Raw genomic sequence first — 22,636 nt, forward strand, 5'->3', positions numbered from 1 at the left:
TGCTTTTGATTCATTTTAGTGTTAAGGTAACTTCGGAAGCATCGAGAATGACATTGTGGGCTTTAAGTAGTAGCTGCAATGCTGGACACCTTTACTAGCTTCTCAAGCTTATACTTATGAACTAAAATTTAAATTATTAATCTTTAATTTATAGCTAATTTTAGGGTTCAAGTTTATTTTTTTGTCTTAGCTTTTAAATCACTAAGATTACGTATATAAAAGTTTTATTTATAAATTATTTTTTATTTGTAAATATGTCGTTTGACTTTTTTTATAAAAAATGAAACAATCACCCCTCGGCTCACAAAAGAGCGCCAATATATGCCAATGCGTCTTAGGAGATCTTTAAAAAAATGAAATCATATGACGTTTGTTCTCATCATGACTAAAAATGTTTGCTGAAAAGAAGTCATGAACATATGGCTAGAATTGTGTTCTGCCATGATGAGATGCAATGGTGCATGTGCACAACACACTCACTTTGATAGAGAGGACACAAATGCTGATTACTCTCGCAACATTTTCGCTTATAAGACTTAAATTTTTTATCTTAAATTCGATGTTGATTTTAGGTTTCTAGAAAGTTTATTTTTAGCCTTGGCTTTAGATCACTAGGAATACATATATAAAAGTTTTATTCAGAAATTATTGTTCGTTTGCAGATATGCCGTTTGATTTTATTTATAAAAAACCAAACTATCACCCCCTCTATCACTTAACATTCAAAAGGTGATCCATACCAAACAGTTTCAAATGGTGGAGATTGGCGAACCACTCTGGGGTGCTCTTGCCAAAACTGGACAGAACTGCATTGGCTTATCCAGTTATTCTCCCCCACAGAAATGGAACACTTCTTATGCAGCTTCATGAGTAGGTAAGCACTGCTTCTTATGCCAGTGTATCCCAGATTCCCAGTTCATTGCTCCTTGCATAAACTGTTGGGGAAAATCAAGAATGCTCAGTCCATTCTCCATGGCTACCTGTCTGACTAAAATTTACATTCACTGGGCGAATGCATGGCAAACAGAAAAGAATATAAGCTAGATTATGTTACACTGAAAAGAATCACTAGAGAGTAGTTTGTGACTAGAATAAATTTACACCATACAGTTACATAACTAAAAAGGAAGTATTCGTGGAACTGACTGAACCAAAAGATATGGTATCTTTGTATGGCTTGAAGAAAGTTGATAATATCAGATAATCCACTTGGAGGTAACTTGAGCGCTTTGTCGAGGTTTCATAGGAATTTGTGATAAGTTTCTCTTTTTCATGCTTGATGAGACAGTAGGGCTGAAAAAATCTTGGCTTTTCTGTGAAATGGCTGCAGCCTGCAAATGTGGTTTTCTCAAAGGTATGAAGGTATGTGACTTTGAGGGAACCCCTTTCGAAGATTCAACACTTCTGGGTGAGTCCCACTTGCTATGATTCACAAAACTTTGTGATCTACCAACCATCTTAGGATTCTTTTCCTTTGGACTAGGGATATTTCGGCTTTCCCTAGTTTCTGCGGAGTACATTGTCTCCTCCCCACTGCTAAAACCACCTCTCTCATCCCCCAAATCTGATCTCTCTGGAGGAGAAGAACTTGACTGAGCCTCACTCCAGCAATTTTCTTGGTAAGCAACATTGTGAAGAGTTCCACAATTGATTCTCACATTAGCTAGCTGTGCTTCATGTGAAAATGAAGGGTTCGGTTTTATCTTATTCTCATGAGACATCATGTGCTTTAGAGGAAGTGGCAGGCGAATTGATCTTGGATGCCCTGGAGGAAAGTTATTATCCATAAGTGAAGCAGGATGCTCAATCTTCGGTTCTTGCATTTGTGAGGTCAGATCTTGTTGTTCATGAATAGAATGTGAGTCAACAGAATCATTTTCACCGCATGAAATCTTCGCAGAAGCTGAACTGCATGATCCATTATGCTGTGTCAGCCTAGGTGGTATTTGTGATGATGATATCACATCACCACCCTCTCGCTCCATGGTCTTGATGTAGTTAATACGACCAAGAGAGGAACACTCACTTCGTTGCCCAGCGGATATTAATCGTGCGGGAGGCATCATTGGCTTGCTAACATCTTCTAAGTTACCATTCCAATGTTGCTTCAACCAACCACAGACTGCAGGAATGGGCATCCCAAACTGTGTTGGCACATCCTTCTTTGACGAAAGGAGTGCAGTTGATGATGCGGAAGCATACCCAGTAGGCGTAGAAGGTGCAAGCTTCATCGGATCACAGACCATAAAGGCTAAATTTCCGTGCATATCAAAACCAGCAGATCCAGGATACCATGTAACTTCATCAGTTGAGAACTTTATCAGGTTGTCCGTTGCTATTACAACCTTCCCTTCGCCTATCGTCAGGTCTTTTCTCTTTGTGTGACCCAGGAGCAAAACCGTACTGCCAAGGTCCAAGCTGGGGTTGAGGCAGGTTTTTAGGAAATGAGGCTGTTGTCCATGTGAATTTAAGTCATCATTCACCACATCAAGACCCACTATTGTAAGGTCCAAAATGGGGCTAGTGATGAAGAATCTGGAATAAAGAAACAAAACAAATAACTGGTAAAATTTCATCGCAAAGGCATGACCCATTTGATCAAATAAATGTTAATCCAAAGTTCAAAGTAAAAACTTGCTAAGTTTCACGCTAAAAAAGCAATAGACATGCAGTATGCACAACACGTTTATTTCTATTCCACAAATTACAACTTTATATCATCACCTTTTTATTTCTTGATATGGCAATTAAGTTCTGAATGTCGGGTGGTCCACAGTAAATGAAGTGTTTAAAAAAAATCCAGATTGACCCTATATTGCTTTTGAATCAAGACTGCATTTAAAACAGCATTGTCCTATTCCCATCACTCAAGTGCATGAATTGAACCATGGACCACGTTCAGCAAATATTGCCTCCTATTTTAATTTTCTAGTCAGGCATCCAGAATTCAATAGAGTTTATGCCTACTTGTACAAAGATGTGAGGTGATCCTCGATGCTATATCTGCTTCACGCAGCTACTGCACAAAATTGACTTTACTCATCCGATGGCAGTAATGCTTTCTGACATACACCTGCTGGCTCATAAATCTGTTCGGTGATCTACCAAAACCGTATGAATAACATTAACAATTTTATTTGTGCTTAGTTGCATTTGATCGTGGAAGGCCAAACGAAGGATATTATCCCCACTGAAAAGTACGGCTGCTACAATAACTGGAATGCATTAATAACATCAAGATTGTCTAGGTCCCATGATAACAAGCCCCAAATGATACCATGAACCATATGGAAGTCAAACCCCACCCCACCACAATCACAATGGCCTCAAGTCCTGAACTTCAGCGAGCAAAAATCCATTCTTTTTCTTGTAATTCAGAACCCCCGAATGACTATCTCAAGAACTCGCCAAAAACTAGATTTCATTTGGCATTGAACAAATTTGCAGCTGGGACACCTACGGAAATCTACCACCTTTTACATCCAATGATGAAAATTAGATCTTTTTACACCATAGTGCAATCCTATTCCTAGCGCGCGTGCAACCCAAAAGGAAATTGCTAAAGCCGCCGCATTAGCTTTCAAATTCGAATCTTCGCGTAGCTCATTGCAGCATCAAGCGATTCCCACAAAAATGTAATCATGCGGCGCCGCGTCGAACAGCCAAAGAGAAAGCGGAGAAGGAAATCCAAAGAAATGGCGGCGGGATAGCTAGCTACCTCTGCGGCACGAGGCGAGCCGGGAGGCGGCCGTGGCTGAGCCGGACCTCGGCGGTGCCGGCGACCGCGGCCGAGGGGATGGTGCCGTGGGTGGTGAGCAGGAGGCCGCGGTGGATGAGGAACCCGCTCCCTCCTCCTCCTCCTCCCCTCTCGCCACCGCCGCCGGGGAAGGACACGGCGGCGACGGCGGCGCCCTTGGCAGCGAGGACGGTGTTCTTGATCCGCTCCAGCTTGGCCCCGCCGGAGCAGAAGCACCACCCGGAGCCGTCGCCCAGGACCCCCATTGGCCGCCGCCCCTTCCAAGCCACTCCGCTCCCTCCCGCTACGCTACCGGCGGCCGGCGCACGGGCGGCGCCGCAGCCTGTGGTTTCTTCGAAACGAGAGAGAGGAGGGGGGAGAAGGGTGGGGAGGGGAGGGAGCGTCTTGCAGTTTGCATCTGTAGGCTTAGCAACGAACGTGACACAGTGTAGCCATGTCGCGGTCGCATGTGAGCGCTCGCGTTCGTCTTGTTCCTTCGTGGGATACACGGATTGGAACGGGGCATATGGGCGTTGCACTCCCAATTATTATGCTAACCGTGCTTCATCCCAATTCCATTATAAGAGTAGTTCTGTTGATCCAAATTATATCGGCATGTTTGATGATCTTTTTTTAGCTTATTTTTAAGTGTAAACGAATATAAAAGTAACGAGATACAAGAGTAGGATATTACATGAAATTTCATGATTGACATATAATTTTCAAGCAGTATATTTAGCACATGTCACGTAATATATGAGGAGTTACATAAAATCAGAGTTAACATTATGACATCCGATGATTTTGTTGAATCTTTTGACCCATGTTTAACCACTCAACTTATTAAAAAACTTATGTAATCATTTGTAATTGGTTCAATTACTAATTTTATTTTAAATGCAAGTTATGTTTTTCACGTATTTGTATAATTTCGAATAATAAGTCTTAAAACTCAACGACATATTCTATTGAAAAACGGAGGGAGTACTTAGCTTTATAGTAGGAGTTTTAGATATCGCTATAGTATTGTGTATCAGGAATAGTAAAGCCGCCAGCTCTTGATATTATTAAATGATTTCTTTTCCATCGTTTTCAACCGCTATTTTAGTCTTTTGGAGATTTTAGATCCTCCCACATTATTACATAGAGTCAAATATATATACTTAGTTGATTTGAAAAGGTTTACAACTTATGTTCGGTAAGTGTTATGTTTGATTACTATCCTTGTGTTTGAGCAATTAAGTATTATCAATTATTCATCGTTCCATTGACTTTTTTCATATGATAAAGTTGACATAATGCTATAATTTTAAAGGTTTATTACTTGTAATGACACGGGATTACCTAGTACTTTCCATTTTTTTGAACAACCGAGTGGATTATCAATTTTCCTTCACAATTTCTCATCATGTGCAAGGATCCCCATTCCCCCAACCATATGCTGTCCTTGAACTTTGTGTGACTGCCATGTGGGCCCCACTAGGTAACTCTGTGACGGTTCCCCTCACTCGCCCTCTTCTGCTGAACCAAAGCCTCCAAATTCCCCAATCCAGGCGATCTCTAGGGCTAGACCAGCAGCTGCTGCCGCCGGCGGCCGGCCCTGCTCCCTCCGCCGCGACACCGCGCCTCGCCTACCCCGCCGGCCAGCCCGTACCCGGTAAGCCGCCCCTCCTCCGCGCCCCCAAACTCCCCACCACCCTACAAAATTTCCCACCATTTTCACCGCCAGCCCGTGCGCAGGAGCAGGAGCTGGAGGGAGGGAGCAGGATCATTTCGCAGCTGCAGCAGCTAGCTAGGTGAGGGGGGATGGCCACCCTCGGCGCCAGCGCGATGCCCGCGGGATCCTCGGGCGGCGACGGCGAGGTGGAGGCAGGGTTCGCGAAGCTCCAGGGGGAGGACTTCGAGTACTACATGCAGACCTACTCGATCATGCTCGGCCGCAACAGCAAGAAGTCGACGGTGGACGTGGATCTCTCCAGCCTCGGCGGGGGCATGAACATCTCCCGCCACCACGCCAGGATATTCTACGACTTCCAGCGCCGCCGCTTCGCGCTCGATGTGATCGGCAAGAACGGGTGCCTTGTTGAGGGTGTCCTGCATCTCCCCGGGAACCCGCCGGTTAAGCTCGATTCTCAGGACCTACTTCAGATTGGGGACAAGAAGTTTTACTTCCTGCTACCCACTCGGTCTATCTTTGCATCGGCTGCAGCGGCGCGGCATGCGCCTATCATCCCGCCGCAGATGCCTCCGCCGTCCTATGTGCGAACAGGCCGCCCTCGCTTGTCCGATTTCCATGACCGCTCCTTTGAGGGAGACTATGGCCGGGAGGGTGATGACATTGGTAATGGTGTCAGTGAAGGTGGAATGAGGGGGAAGTTGATAAAGAGAAACAAGAAGCTGTCCGGGGAGTCAGATATCTATGGTGGGCACCGGCATCGGATCAATGCTGAAGCAATTGGAACACTCGGTGAAGGTGTTAATCTTTGCTCTTCACTCATATTGGATATCCTTTCCTTTCTTGCCCTGTCTTGTCCTTGTAAAATATAGTACACTACATATTGATTCTGCATTGATGGCATTGGCATTTTGATATTAAAAAAATGTGATCAGACAATCAATAAACGTAGATGTGCTTTTTTGCTCAATTAATTTGCATGTTGAAAATCAGAAAATGAAACTCATGATCATCAATGCAATATAAGGTTATTTCAACCTTCTGTATTGGATAGAATGAAGAGACTCAATTTACGCTATAAACAAGATAAAGAGTATAACAAGAATATACCAATTTAGATGCAATAGCATATTCTTCCCAAAAAGAATTTTCTAGGAACGACACCCCTTTTTTTGTATCAAAGCTGTCACATGTTGGTGTGTGTCTTTCAATTAGCAATTCTAATACATCTCTCATTTTCATAAAAAGAATTTGGATGTTCAACAATAATTTAGATGCATTACCTGGGTACTTTATCAGCAGGAGTGTAGGAGATATTTTATTTCAGACTAATAAATCATAGCTGATGTGGTATAACGTTAGTTCTCCCCTGCTGCTCTTTTCCGGTTCCCAGCTGTGGATATTCAATTTTTGGAACTGTTAATGTGTTATAGTTATCCATAGCTGTGCCATTTGGAAGAACATCTTATTGTCTGACATGATCTTAACCACCTTCTTTTGTTAATTTTTTGTGCAGAAAGCAGATCAGAAATAAGATCAAGGGGTGACAGGGATATGGATAACCAACACATCCTGCAAGCAGAGGAAAAGGATGTAGTGTCATCTGTTGCAACAGTGTTATCTGACCTCTGTGGTCCTGGAGAATGGATGCCTATGGCAAAACTACACACAGAGGTTTGTCACAGATGAACTTAAATATTTCATGCAATTTCTAGGCGGTATATGTAAAAGCTAGGTTACTCTAGTATGCCTTTTTAGTCCCAGTCTTCTGTGAAATGACTGAATCACCACCTTTTTTGCTTGGAAAGGCTAGTCTAGGGATAAGTAATTTCCACCAATTTTAATGGAAGAATGGGCCTTAGAAAACTACAACAAGAAGAAAAGGATTTTTTTATTGAAATGGATGGTAAGATGAACATATATTCGAAGACTAAATGGAACCACCATGATGAATGAGAAAACTTGATCACTAAAGAAACTTCTTGGTTGATGCCATCTGGGAATACAATTTGGATGCTAGCATCGCTTCTATGTCAATCACCATATACTCCCACCGTCCCAAAATATAAGAACTTCTATGGTTCAAACCTTGTCCCACAATATAGTGATTTTTAGCACTATTCATTGCACTACTTGTCGCATCTATCACTTTCCATTCAAAAATTGTCCTATCTTACCCCTACCTATTCTTCCACAATAATCTATTCCTTATTTATTGAGGGGCAACGAAGTCTTTTTTCCTTAACATTAATCTTTGTTAAACAACCTAGAAATACTTATATTTTGAGGCAGATGGAGTAGTAGTTGATCCTGCAATCTGAATCTGATGATTTATTTCATGAAGAGCACTGCCCCAAAAAACGCATGTATAATATGGCATCTTATCTGTAGTATGGGTTATATTCTTCTTCTTCTGCTGGCTGCCTGGTGTCTACAAGTTTGTAATCAGTAGACAAAACTAACATATAGAAGCATGCACTTTTGGTCCTCTTGAGTATAAGCCTGCTAGGATTTAAATGCATTATTTGCCTGCTGGACATTGACTACCAGAGAGAGATTCTTGTAACGGAATTATACTGATAACCAGAGAATTGCTTCCGCAAGTGATGGGATGCCTATAAGTAAATACAGTAGTTGCGCTTATGCTTTGGCCTTCTAACAGAACAAACAAGCATGGATGCTTGTGCAAAACTAGTGTTGAAATTTGTTTCTACCTCTTGTGGTAAGTTTTCATGCTTAGCCTTCATCCAAAGTTCAAACCTAAGGAAAATGCTAGAAGATATTTTTTTTCTGTTACTTAAAAATGCCTGGAACTATGATTTGCTATGGTAGGTGTTCAGCCAAAATGATTGAAACGTTTGGCACTTTGCAGTTGTGCTTGTTTCCAACCATTTATTGCTCTTGTAAATGTCAGAACTCTCATGGTGCCCTCTTCTCTGATGTCTTCTCTGTGCATTTTCAACCAGTCATCTAAAAGGTCAGCATAAATCATGGACACGATACTGTTAAGATGACAATGCTATTTGTTCACCTAGCATAGTTGGTGCATCTGTGCATGTATTTGCATTAGCATGTGTTCAATGTTTGAGAGATCTTTGTTTCACCTAGCCATCTCTTCTTGCTTGCCACCTTTACACCTGGGAATGTTCCTCTTTCTTTGTATGGAAGCTTACTTATTTGATTACTTGCAGCTTCTTGAACAGTTTGGCAATGTGTGGCACCACAGCAGGGTCCGAAAGTACCTAACACCAGAGGACTGGTCACCAACTGAAACAAAGGGTAGGCCATGGTATGGCCTTCTTGCGCTGCTGAGGAAGTATCCAGAACATTTTGTCATCAACACAAGATCAAAAGGCAGGGTAACATCGGAGTTTGTCTCGCTGGTCTCTTTGCTCTCCTAGAGGTAAGTTGGAACAGTGCATAATCTATTCTCACCGTTCTGGACCTGTGGATCTTCAATCATAGAACTGAACTGGCCTGTTGTACCTTACCGGCCCTGTGTTTACCCCTTAGCTCTGTAATGCCGGGAATTACATAGGGAAACAGGATTTTAACTTGTGTTAGTGGCTCGGGCTATGTCTGGCTGTTATGTTTGAGGGGGAGAATGTATGTCCGTGTGTATGTGTAGTACTGTTGAGACAACTTATTGACTGAGTGCGAAAATTCACATCATTTGGAAAAGCGGAAAAGAAAGCTATAATGCATCATTAGATGATTGGAGAAGAGGGTGGCTGAGGTAAATATCGGATGAAAATAAAATTACAAATCCTTATTTTTCGGATACATTTTAAACGTAAGAAGTTCTTATATCTGTGGATTGGAGTACCATGAAAATCCGCTCTACACTTATGCAACAGCAGCTAGAGGTGTACCACTCCATTCCATATTAAATTAACTTCTAGTATAATTTAAACTTTGTTTTAAAATAAATTAGGCCTCCATAGTTTGGCTTTTTCAAAAAATGGCATATTACAAATGAAAATAACTTGAGAATAAAAAATTTATATATGTGTTTTTAGCGATAAAAATCAAAGATAAAAAACTCCAAATTAACTTTAGATTTAAGGTTAAAATTTTAAATTGTCTTATAAACACAAGCAGAAACGAAACGAAAGATAAAGACCTTTGATCAAGGGCGGATTAACTTGGGGATGGTGGGGACTCGACCCTCCGCTAACCTCGTTAAAGCTATTGGAGCTTTCACGAAGACCCTTCTAAAATTTTATGGCAAAGATAAATAGAAGAGGGGTTAAAACTTTATTCAACTTGTTCAAACCCCCTAATCTCGTTGGGTAGATCCGTCACTGCCCTTAATCATTATCTTCTTAGCTACTACTGATCTACAAATAAAAAAGAATCTATTAAATACTCTATACCTACACACCAATACTACACAAACATACTCACATTAATAAGATGCAATTCAGTCATTTTTCTTTACCGCTAATATTACATGGATACACGGTGGTTGGGTTTTCTTATAAAGGGGGAATACAATGAAATAATTAACTTTTTGTCACTCTTAGAAATGGTGCTAATATATTTGTTACTGGACCCACATGTCATAGATACATGAGGGTTCACATATCATAGATAGCGGGTGGCAAATAAGTTAAGTGTCATTTCTAAGAACGACCAAAAGTTAAATGCCTCAAATACAATGGTCCGTGGTGAATGAAGAGTTACATAGCAAGACCAATCGTATAAAACTAACTACTATTCTAAAAATCAATCCATCATCTCTAGCCAATGTAATAACCAACTTATACAACAATTAGTTATGCACACATGGTATAATATACATGCATGATTCACATATCTCTCACATAGTTTGTTACGGTTCATGCTACAACTAACTATAAATCTATATCTCATTTGTATGACCTCTCGTCCATATAAGCACAAATATGATGTATTGATTCTTACAAGAGGTCATTTAGGAACGAAAGATAATTTATGAACAAAATATTTATATATATATTATTAGCGATCTAAAAGCGAATGCTTAAAATAAACTATAAATAAAAAACCCAAAATCAACTCTAAATGTAAGGTTAAAAATTTAAATTTTGGCTTAGAAGCATAAGCGAGCCCCGTTCTTTCCCCCAAACAACTAATTGATTCCCTCGTTTCTTGCATGCATGCTTCCCGATGTGCTAAATAATATGTATTTCGTGAAAATTTTATATATAAAAGTTTATTTAAAAAATCATATCAATATATTTTTTAATTTTTTTATAGCTATAATTAATTAATCATATGCTAGTATGTTATTATATTTTACACGAGGTAACCTTGTCTGGCCGCAGAAGGGAAAAGACGGAGGTAGACTGCATAAGTTAACTGGCCTTGTTTAGTTTCCAAAATATTTTTCTAAAAACTTCACATCAAATTTTTAGACATTTAAATAGAGCATTAAATATAGATGAAATGAAAAACTAATTGCACATTTATGGGAGAAATCTTAAGATGAATCTTTTGAGCCTAATTAGTACATGATTAGTCATAAGTGCTACAGTAACCAACATGTGCTAATGACGGCTTAATTAGGCTCAAAAAATTCGTCTCACGGTTTCTAGCCAAGCTGTGAAATTCGTTTTTTATTCGTGTCCGAAAACTCTTTCCGACATTCAGTCGAAACGTTCGATGTGACCTCTTCTCCAAAAAAATTTGCTATCTAAGGCATTGTTTAGTTTGCAAAAACATAACATCAAAACTTTAAACACATATTTGAAGTATTAAACGTAGTTTAATTACAAAACAAATTTTAGATTCCGCCTAGAAACCGCGAGACGAATCTTTTAGGTCTAATTAATCCGTAATTAACACATATTGGTTACTGTAGCACTTATGGCTAATGACGTCCTAATTAGGCTCAAAAGATTTGTCTGACTATTTCCACCATAATTGTGTAATTAGTTTTAATGTTTACATATATTTAATGCTTTATTTAGATATCTAAAAACTCGATATGATATTTTTTAAAAAAGTTTTTGCGAAGGGCCTCGTGGGCATATTGTACTCGCTCTAGATGCGTAACGACCGTACGAGGTTTGGCGAGAGATTCTTCCGACCACTGCAGACTCGATAGGATGCGACGGCAGTGGCGTAACACACACACTGAGATAGCAAAAAAAAAAAAGAAAAGAAAGGAACGCCGCGCGTGCCATGGCTGGGCCCTGCGCTGCGTTCCACCACCACGGCGATCAACCAGCATCATGGCGCCGCCCGACGCCGATGCAGAGACCCGTACTACAGGCAGCTGACCGATCACGGCGACGGCGAGCTCGGCCAAATTTGTCTCGCCGTTCGGGGAAAAGCTAGGCGTGTCGGCGGCGAATTCTCGACGAATCTGGCTGGCTAACTACTGGATCGATGGATCCACATCCACTTGTGTTTTCTAGTACTGTTTCTCAAGAATTCAAACATTCCGGCCGGCAAATGGTGCGCGCACTTATGTACCACGTAGGGTAGTACTGTAGGTGAAATCTGGGACGGATTGGGATCGGGCGAAGTCGGCACTCCACCACCGACGGTTGGACTCAAATCCAACTATCCATGGGCCGAAATTCATTCTGTTATTGTGTAGCATGTATTGATAGTGTAGTGTAGCTCTGTCACCGTTTCTAGTAATCTAAACCACTCAAAATTAAATATACGATAATACGTACGGTAGCTTAACTTTAGTCATTACATGCCTTGCATGTCATCGCAATTTATCTAAAACACGCTGCACTGATCTTATCGAAGATATATGTGATACAGAACCTATGTAGCAAGATAGATAGAGAATCGTTGTTTAAATATAAAACTATACAACATGTAAGTTCAGATTTAATATTTATAAATAGTAAGAAAATAAAAATAAAACTGGAACTATTGTTTACATATTTACAGTTATGTTTGTTATTTTGATCGTAACATGTAGACGTTAAATTTGAACTTATATATATGTTTGTAAATGATATATCTCATATTAATTGTACTTTTCAAAATATGTTAATAATTTTTAGATAATACGCAAGAAAGAGTTAGATATCCATCGAACTTATCTTTTTTTCCTCGGGTAGTGTTATCGCCAAACCAAGGGCAGGTTGTATAGATGATCGAGGTGGTAGTGCACTGGTGCCTGCAAGTGCAAGGCCAGCAAGGCGGCAGCATACACCGCGCTTGTACGTCGTCGTACGTGCATTTCACGCCAGGAACGCACTACCATGCCATCTCGCCGTGCGATATGTGCAGTGCGCAGTGTGATGATTACCCAGTAGAAGCACACACGTACTGACGTACGACGCTAGCGTGTGTGTATATACATAGACACAAAGATGTACTACTGCCTCTCTGTCCCATAATTCCATAATAGTCTTATTTTTCATTTTTTCGTGTTCAACGTTTAACTATTCGTCTTATTTAAATTTTTTTGTGATTAATATTTTTATTGTTACTAGACGATAAAATATGAATAGTATTTTATACGTGACTAATTTTTTTTAAGTTTTTTATAAAATTTTTAAATAAGACGAATGGTCAAACGTTGGATACGAAAAAACGAAAAATGAGGTTATTATGGGACGGAGGTAGTAGATGACACCTTATATGTTAAAATAATGAATAAATACACGCTAAAACATTATAAAAATAATAGTATATAGATGATGATGATTTGATATGTTTATATATTAATCTTTAGAATCTGATAATTTATAGATGACGTAGTATGTGTGCACGAGGTTGAAATATAATACCCTTCCATATTTTAATAGATGAGCTATTGACCTTTTAGTATATATTTGATTATTTATCTTATTTAAAAAACTTCCATAATTATTATTTATAACTCATATTTTATATATTTATAAAAATTAAATATATTACTAAATATATTTAATTATAACTCATATTTTATATATTTATAAAAATTAAATAAGACAAATGATCAAACGCATGTCAAAAAGTTAACAACATTGTATATAAAAATACGGAAGGAGTAGTTGCTAGTGAGGAGCAAGTACAGGGCTTACTACAAGCACATATGGAGAAGAGAAAAAACAAAATAAGAATGGTTGGTTCTAATGCAAGAGATTGCTGCATATATGTTTCAAAACAAACATATTACATATGGGAGAGAAAATAGATAAAAGAAAAAATAATAGACCAGTCCAGTATTATAGCTAATATGCAAAAACTATATACAAAGATATTTGCTTCGTTCTAAAAAAAACTCGATAGGAAGAAGATATGGATGGGGATGCCGTGCCGCTGCTGATGGTGACCATCTGACCGACGATAAGTCGATATGGATAGAGCAAATTAAGCACGATCGAGTGAGTCACTGTCGACGTGAGTGCCACCAATGGACCGGCTGATCGAGTTGTTATTGGTGCGTACGCATCGCACCACTGATAGAACGAACAAGTACTTTCTCCATCCAATTTGATCTATCATATAAGGAGAAATAAAATCCCAATTTAATTTTCATATATAAAGAAATAGAACCTTACCCTCGGTTGGAACACCGAGCAACCATTCGGTTCGTACGCATATTAAATTTTTATATGTATTCACCTAATTTTTATATGGTTTATAAATTTTCTTTCTACATAATGCATGTATGTACGTTGGAATTTGTGACCATCCGGTTACTTTCTATCTTTTTTATTTTTTATTTGATGCTATTAACTTTGGTCTACGTCTGAACATTCGTCTTTTTTTTAAAAAAATATAATTATCAAGGCGATAATTATTTTGTTATAATTTAATTTATTAATAAAGAAGCTTTAAAAACAACTTATATTTTTTATGTTTGCACAAAACTTTTATTAGACGAACAATCCAAGAGTAAACTATCAAATAAAAAAAATAAAGGAGTATAATATGACATATAGTGAGTGCGGCATTTTCTGGTAGGATGGACTATCGGTATCAGTCTATCAGAGTATAATATGACATGTAATTATATTGCTAATGTGGCATTTTCTGGTAGCCAATAGGATCGACGCATCGGTGGCATCATGGCATGCCTCCTGGTCCCGCGGATCGGTCGGAACACATGTGAATCCGGGGAAATGTGAAATATCCAGGGCATTCGATCCGTATGTGGTAGTTGTACAGCACTTTTGCACTTTAGCCGGATATTTTGTGTAGATGTTTTTTTCTCTCTGAGTAAGTACGTAACTACCTACATTTTGATGATGCACCACACATCACTCTCATGCTATGCCTCAAGTGTTTTTTTTAACAAATACCATATTTCTTTTTTCAGTGTAAAAATTTTATACCTCAAGGCATAATGCATTTTGAGGTATCAGAATTTTACACAAATTTTTAGTACCCATCGTGTTTTTTAAGTACGATAAAAAAAAGCTCATGCTCGAAAGAGATAGAGTGCTATTCAGTGTTCACCGATTAGACTATGCTCACAATACGCAAAAGAAATAAAATAAATAAAATTTGCACATAAGTACATAATGCATATTTTTTTATACATTGTAGCATAATTTCATACGAGCGAGTATGGAATATTAACGGTTAATAAAGAAGTACAAAACTGATATTTGATAGGCATCGCTTATTCTGAAAAAATTAAAATTGTAGATCCAATATTCCGTCACCATCAAATTTATTGTGGAATGACAATTAAAAGGCAAGAAAGAACGACGGATTAAAAATAATAGAGACATCCTTACCCTATTATATATACTATGTTTGGTCCTAGGGGCGGATTTAACGTGGGGCTAGGGGGCTTGAACCCCCACTATCCCGTTAAGGCTATTAGAGCCCTCATAAAGAACTCCCTAAATTTTATGCCAAAGATCAATAGAAACGAGAGTCAAAACTCCATCTGACTTATTTATACTCTCTAATCTAGTTGGCTAGATCTACCACTGTTTGGTCCGTGGCTTTTCTAATATCCCGTGATAATCAGCTGGGCACCTCCAATAGAGTGCTAAAGAGAGGTGCTTGTGTATAAAAATTAGTATAGTGCTTAGCTTAATCATATTATTAAGTACTTCAGTAAGCACTCTGTATTGGAGGTGCCAGGGTGAACACAGATACTAATTTACAATTATTCCTAATCGAGACTTACGGTTAATGATAGGATCGTTCATCTACGTTTGAGACTAAACAGTTCAAAACCAACCTTCGCTACACTGCGGTAATTAGTAAGCATGGTGTTGGGTGGTTTATTTTTTTCCATTTTTTCTTAAAACAGTACGTACATCCAAACGCTTATACATAGACATATTGCTAAATATAAAATATCTATAATTAGAGATAGTAGAGTTTAAGAGAATATCTAGAAATAAAAATAAAATACTAGAAAGAATTGATTGAATATTTGCCTCGTACTCTAGGTATATATCTCATATGTACGCTATATAAATACCAACGAGGGTTACTGGATCAGTATAATACACAACAGATGAAAGGATTTCTTCATATTCAATGTTTTTCACACACATGAGAGCACACATGCTTAAACACAAACGAGAGCGCACACCAATCCTTAGTAATGCACAAGGCATATCTAATTCTATTCCTTCTATTCCTACAAGTTTAAGAGTTTGGAACACTATATCTTGAGATCGTCTAAACATTTAATTGTTCACGAGGATATTATCTATCACTAAAATAATATTTCCTATTAAAAAAACATAATTTTAGTTTAGAACAAGATGGACTGATCAAATTTCTAAAATTTCTCATGGCACCACACTATCCACTAGGAACTGTTTCATCCTCTGTTTGTTGGCAATGGGAACTCTGTAGCAATGAAATTGAGCTTTCCATCGCCCGTTCTTCATTTCAAATTAAGGACTTAATTAAACACACGAATTTTGCACAGATTCACAACTCACAAGCGATCTCGACGTGTATGATATAATTTCCCCAGTGATCCAACGTACCTACAGTAGTACATACAGGCAGGAAAACTGCTGAAAACTTTATTATTATGTTCTCTACTTGAAATACGTACAATTAATTTCGATTAATTAGAGCTTGCAACACTAAAGCTGTACTGCGTGAAGTGCTTCAGTGTAGCTTCCTTCTTTTGCGTGATTTAACACCCTGCATTGGTTTAGATGTCAGCTACGTACATTGGATTTGGACAATACGGCCGGAATACGCCTGCATCCAATGTAATTAAAAATCGGTTTGGAGAAATTTTATAGAAATTTTAGAGGAATTAGACCGTTTTCCGTAAAATATTCTGCGTTTAGCCTAAAGCATATTTTGCTGTACACACGTCAGACGAAGCCCAGAACCACGTAGTATGCAATCAGAATCGGCAAAGAGATCAACGTCCCGAATATAACCCTGAAATGCAAATTGGATTTGTTAGTGATCGATTAATTAAGTTAATACGACCTTAGTTAAACGAAAAAACTGATCTGTTCTGATCTAATATAGCACAATTAAGGAATGAGCTCGTACGGCATAATTAATTAATCAATAATCATCAGGTTGAATTAGTTAACTCACGCTGTGCTGAGTACATCTGCGTGAAGTCCGTACTCCTTTGCGAAGACGAAGGAAGCAATCGACTGAGGCAGCGCGGCCTGCATGCATGTACGTCTAAATTAATTACATTACCAGTATTAGTTAAGACCGGAATGTAACATGTTGTCTTATAGGAGCAGTACTACATAATTAATGAGAATAATTGAATTGCCACTCAAGAGATGAGAAGAGTGGCAGAAATTTGTCAAAATTTAGGCGCCTCCAGCCTGCAGTATAGACATTAATTCCCCTTTTGAGTATTCATCAATGCAAAGCTGGATTAGTAAAATTACCTGTCAGGATATATATACTCCCTCTGTCTAATAATATAATGGTTATATACTTTTTAAAAACAATTTAAGGAAGCGTTCATGTTACAAGTCATGTAAAAAAAAGTAGGTGGGGAAATAAAATAGTACAAAGTTGATTGACGTGAGATAGAAGTAGTACGAAAGTGAGTTTAAAGAAAAAAATTAGTACTCTTGTTTCATGATATAAGATTTTATAGAGTTGTTTAGATTAATTTATATGGATGTTAAAAATCTAGTCATATATATAAATTATGTATTTTCATTATATGAGGTTTGCTCCGGTCTAATAAAAAATATCTCGAAGTACCGGTACCTCGAGGTACCAAATCATTTCTCATAATTGGATCTAGCTGATCAGGATGTGCAATGTTAGAACAAATGATTAGAAATAATTTGATACCACAAGGTACCGATACCTTAAGGTATTTTTTATTACTTTTTGTTGGACTGAAGCAAATCTCTCATTATATACATAAATCTATGCAAGACTAAATAGTCTTATAATAGGATAGAAAAGGAATATAAATTTAATCGATGAGAAATAAAGTATTATCTTGGAGTCACGAAATCTCTTATATTGTGAGATAAATTCAAATGATAAAATATATTATATTATGGGACGGAGGGAAATTCTTTTAATCTCTCAAGAGGATTCACCCTCGTTTCGTTCATCTTATCTAATTTGTTATAAAAAAAAGTTTAAAACATTTAACAGGATAGGTTTCTGAAAGGTGAAAAATAAAAAGGTGGGTACAACACTCGGCAAGTTGCTTACCGGTTGACGCGCGCAAAACAACAGTTTCAAAAGAGCGGCAAAGTGATCTGCAGTTAGCAAGCATTAGCTGCCGATCGCTCGAGCTCATTTGTTTTTCTTCGGAAGCTAGAGTTCTCTGTTTTTCTTCAGATTTTGTAATAGCGATTTAAAGTGTAATGATAATTTTAATTAATTATTATACTGTTAAAAACACTTTTAAAATATCAAAAAAAAACTTATATAATAATATTTGGATGCTTTTCTGAAGATTAGAGAGGGTGCCTGCCCCCGACAGGGAACATAGCTGAGGAGAATAGAGAAAATCTACTCTATACCATTAAGTTTGTATCGATTCAACGATCTATCATTGACTTTGTTGAGTTCTAAGATATATCCTCGGTTAGCAGTTTTCTCTATAATATATCCTTGGGTCTTATGCATTTGTAATAAATATCCAAAATACCCTTTAGACATACAAGATTTACTATTAATTTAGAGATTTGCTCTGGTCCAACAAAAAGTACCTTGAGGTACCGGTACCTCAGGGTACCAAATCATTTCTTACCATTAGATCTAGTTGAGTAGAATGTGTGCCGTTAGATTCAACGATCAGAAATGATTTGGTACCGTAAGGTACCGGTACCTTGAGGTACTTTTTGTTGGACTGTAAAATTGCTTATTAATTTATCATGTTAGAAGATCGAGAAAATTATAAAATTTTTTGCCTAGCATCCTAACAAATTATTATAGTTTATGAGTATCTTTTAAGATTATTTTTCATATTTTATTTTTTGGAAAAATGTTTTCTCAATCTTAAAACATACCCATAAACTATAATGATTTGTTAGGATGTTAGGCAACATAATTTTCTCGATCTTCTAATATGATAAATTAATAGTCAATCTTTTATATCGAAATGACATTTTGAATATTTATTACAAATGTATAGGATCCAATGGTATATTATAGAGAAAACTGCTAACCGAGGGTATATATTAGAACTCGACAAAGTTTATGACAGATCGTTGAATCGATAAAAACTCAACGGTATGGAGCAGATTTTCTCGAGAGAATAAGAGACAACGAAAGCGAAAGGTGCCGAAATGAGCATAGTACATAATTCAACAATTGCATAAGCATCAAGTACACGGCGAAAAGTGCGTGGTGATGTGACTTGAACGTTGGTTCCGACAGGGCAAACTCTTTTAAACCTTAAATATTCCCTTATTAAATTCAATTTATAAGGGTAAAAATAAATATTATTATAAATATACGTATGCTAAGCAAAATTTAAATTATTTATTTATAACTTATAGATGTTGAATTTAAACGGTGATATATTATTTTTTTATAACAGGGGATACACTCTCCAAGAGTTAAAATCCATTTCCTTCCGACAAGGTTAAAACAAACAGAGACATGTAGCATCATCACCTGTATGATGGCGAGATGGAGGACGTCGCCGCGGAGGCCGAGCGCGGCGGCGCCGACGAGCGTGGCGATCGGGCCGGCGACGAACCGCAGCGCCAACCCCAGCGCCGTCAGCCCCGCCCCGCACGCGATCATCCTCTTCTGCTGCGCCATGAACAACCCTGCATCATCCCAAATTCCCAATCCATCAACCATATATATCCGATATTCCGATCCATCGTCATCATCATCACATCCAAATGTTTATCTGATGCAAGAACATGAATCGATCTCGATGGCTTACCCATGCTGAACATGGACATCCCGGTGCCGGTCTTGGACATCACCTGCAGCGACCCCGTCACGATGCCCGGCAAGCTCAGGTTCCACCTGCACGCCGGCGACGGCCGTGAGAAAGAAGCTTGTGTGTTTCACGACGGCGACGGCGACGACGATGAGGATGCATGCATGGCTGCATGCACGTTAAAGAACGTACGTACCTGTAGGCGATGCACGCCCAGACGACGCCGAGCACGCTGGCGTACACGTTGGGGTTCCTCGCCAGCTTCAGCCCCACGCCCCTCGCCGTCGGCCAGAACCGTAGCCGGACGCCGCCGGTGGCGGCCGGTGCGGGGGCGACGACGACGGCGTTCATCTCGACGTCGCCGCCGCTGCCGTCCTTCTCCGGCGGTGGCGACATCACCGGCTCGACGCGGCGTCCCCGGCCGCCGTCACTGCCGTCGAGGTGTACGTGATCGACGTCGCCGTCGGCCGCCGTGGACGGTGCCGCGGCGCCGGCGACCCAGGCCTTGCGGAGCTCGAACGCCATGAGCAGCAGCGGGAACCACACCATGGACTGCACCACGGCGATCTGCACCACGAGGTCCTGCGCCCACTTGCCGTACATGGCGTTCAGCAGCGGCACGCCGACGACGAGCGTGTTGTTCAGCGCGGCGAGGGAGAACCCGGTGATGGACCACGACTGCGCCCCGGCCTTGGCGCAGCACCGCGCCCAGGCCGCCATGGCGAGGATGGTGATCACCTTGGAGACGGCATCCGCGGCGATGACGCGGTAGTTCATGGAGAAGGGGTCGGTGCGGACGACGAAGTCGAAGGTGAAGAACGGCATGGAGAAGTACACCACCATGGTGTTGATTGCGGCGCATTGCTCCGGCGAGAAGAACCGCCACCACCGCACCGACCCGTACCCGAGCCCCAGCGCGAAGTAGAGCGGCGCCATTGCCGCCACCACCTTGTAGATATCACCCCAAGCTATCATCTTCACTGACCTCTCCAATAGTTAATTACTACTTAAACTTTCTCTAATTAATTTTCTTTGCTAATACTATCAAATTGGAAGTAGGAACTGATCAATGGACTGAAACTCTGAACCAGGAATGAAATTTGTGTGCTGCCATTGGAGTGCTTATATAGCTGTAGCTGAGGAAGAAGAGGAATCAAATGTGTTGGGAATTGGGTCCCTCCCAATGGCCATGAGCAAAAGCTGTCCATCCTGATGAGCTCCTCACTCCTCTTCTCTTATCTGAACATTGGCTCATCAGATGTCTGTCTGCCTCCATCGGCAAAACTGAAAGATATTTAAGGAATAAAATGTGGTGTTGGAATTGGATGGTACTGTAGGACTGTGGGTGCAATTTAGATGGCATGATCACAAACAGTCAATCGATGGATGCAGTTGCAGAGCATATATGTGGAGGCCGATGAGTATTATTCTGATAATCTGATTCTTCCTGGGAGCTGCATTGCAGCTGGTTTCGTCAGTAAATGGAGGGTGCACTCGATCTTCATAGACGTGGAGACATTGCTTTGCTAGCTAGTTCGGCGCAGCTTTTTGGTTGAGATATGCTCCGGTCCAATAAAAAATAAATCAAGGTACCGGTATCTTATAATACTAAATTATTTCTTATCATTGAATCTAACTAAATGAGCAATATTTACAGTCCAACAAAAAGAAACAAAAAGTACCCCGAGGTACTGATACCTCACGGATCAATTCATTTCTTATTGTTGTATCTAACAGCGCACATCCTATCTTGAGGTATCAAATCGTTTCTCACCATTGGATCTAGCTAAGTAGGATATGTACTGTTGGATCCAACGATCAAAAACGATTTGGTACCGTGAGGTACCGGTACCTCGAGGTACAAAAGAAAGGATGGAGGTAAAACTCTAGATTCAATGATGAGAAATGATTTGATACCTCAAGGTACCGGTATCTCGAGGTACTTTTTGTTGAACCGAAGTAAATCTCTAGCTAAATAGAATGAACATTGTTGGATCCAACGATCAGAAACAATTTGGTAGCGTGAGATACCAGTATATTAAGATATTTTTTGTTAGACGGGAGCAAATATCTTTTTGGTTATTGCTTTTTTTTTACCATGGCTAGCTAGTGTATGTATGAAGTGCATTTTTACCATCATCTTTGATGATGCATGAACGGTGGCGCACACCGGTCCAGCTAGCTGAATATAAGCAACCGACAAATTAAATCACACTCTCATACTGATTATACTGAGCAACCCCTTCCAGTTCCGACAGGTGCAGATCGATCGAATTCGATTACGTTCGACACAGACCTGAATATATTGCATGCGAATTTGATTCTGATCTGACAATTGAAGTCTGTGGCTGGCAATTACTGTCTAGACCGAAACCTGAACGACAGAGACAAGCACGGACGCGTTGATGTATTCAGAGCGGCAGTGTTAATTTGGTTGCATTAAACCGATGGTTTCAGGAGCAAACGTGTGTATCTGTGCGGTGTGCTTATGCTGGAATGTTAGCATTTTTTTTTTTGCAGCATCAGAACCCCACTTCCTGAAAGAAGATCAGCATGTGCCATTGATGAGTCGCTTCGATCAACTTGCCCTGAAACTCCAAACAAACCAGTACAACATATCCAGCATCTGGAAACAGTTTTTAGCACACGACGTGTGCTTGCATGCCATCTAAATAGACATCAAAAAAGATAAAAAAAATTGATAAGATATATTAATATGATTTATATCACTTCACAAATATGCAAGTTTAAATTCAACTTTTACAAGTTGTAGCAAAAAAAACAAACAAAACTGAAACTAAGTATACGCATATTCATAATTGTTTTTGTTATTTTAGCTACAACTTGTAGAAGTTGAATGTAAACTTGCATGTTGGTGGAGTGATATAACTCATATTAAACTATCTTGTTAAATTTTTTCATAATTTTTTATGACTATTTAGAT

General features: G+C 39.4%; 3 protein-coding genes across 5 annotated transcripts; 1 reads left to right on the top strand and 2 right to left on the bottom strand.

Annotated features, from left to right (window-relative positions):
* Nucleotides 1-708: 708 nt before the first annotated feature.
* Nucleotides 709-4,206, bottom strand: LOC102708176. Its single transcript, XM_040526558.1, has 2 exons — nucleotides 3,719-4,206; nucleotides 709-2,535 (listed from the first exon to the last, which is right to left on the bottom strand). The coding sequence occupies exons 1-2, from the start codon at nucleotides 4,000-4,002 to the stop codon at nucleotides 1,197-1,199; spliced, it is 1,623 nt and encodes a 540-aa protein (XP_040382492.1). The 5' UTR covers nucleotides 4,003-4,206; the 3' UTR covers nucleotides 709-1,196.
* A 1,027-nt stretch (nucleotides 4,207-5,233) lies between these two features.
* LOC102715135 (FHA domain-containing protein FHA2) lies at nucleotides 5,234-9,104 on the top strand. Of its 3 annotated transcripts, XM_015839950.2 has the most exons (5): nucleotides 5,234-5,393; nucleotides 5,477-6,209; nucleotides 6,928-7,085; nucleotides 8,326-8,388; nucleotides 8,603-8,692. In XM_015839950.2, exons 2-4 carry the CDS (start codon nucleotides 5,543-5,545, stop codon nucleotides 8,383-8,385), a joined length of 885 nt encoding a protein of 294 aa, XP_015695436.1. In that variant the 5' UTR covers nucleotides 5,234-5,393; nucleotides 5,477-5,542; the 3' UTR covers nucleotides 8,386-8,388; nucleotides 8,603-8,692. The 3 variants fall into 3 exon arrangements, with proteins under 3 accessions (XP_015695436.1, XP_040383044.1, XP_006659592.1); XM_040527110.1 differs by lacking the exon at nucleotides 8,326-8,388 and having other exon boundaries at nucleotides 5,243-5,393; nucleotides 8,603-9,104; XM_006659529.3 differs by lacking the exon at nucleotides 8,326-8,388 and having other exon boundaries at nucleotides 5,243-6,209; nucleotides 8,603-9,104.
* A 7,239-nt stretch (nucleotides 9,105-16,343) lies between these two features.
* Nucleotides 16,344-20,975, bottom strand: LOC107304769 (probable auxin efflux carrier component 5c). The gene is made up of 5 exons (XM_040526921.1): nucleotides 19,889-20,975; nucleotides 19,693-19,778; nucleotides 19,413-19,570; nucleotides 16,896-16,972; nucleotides 16,344-16,730 (listed from the first exon to the last, which is right to left on the bottom strand). The coding sequence occupies exons 1-5, from the start codon at nucleotides 20,665-20,667 to the stop codon at nucleotides 16,661-16,663; spliced, it is 1,170 nt and encodes a 389-aa protein (XP_040382855.1). The 5' UTR covers nucleotides 20,668-20,975; the 3' UTR covers nucleotides 16,344-16,660.
* Between the last annotated feature and the right edge of the window lie 1,661 nt (nucleotides 20,976-22,636).

The sequence above is a fragment of the Oryza brachyantha genome, chromosome 8, assembly GCF_000231095.2.
Source record: "Oryza brachyantha chromosome 8, ObraRS2, whole genome shotgun sequence".
Lineage (NCBI taxonomy): Eukaryota > Viridiplantae > Streptophyta > Magnoliopsida > Poales > Poaceae > Oryza > Oryza brachyantha.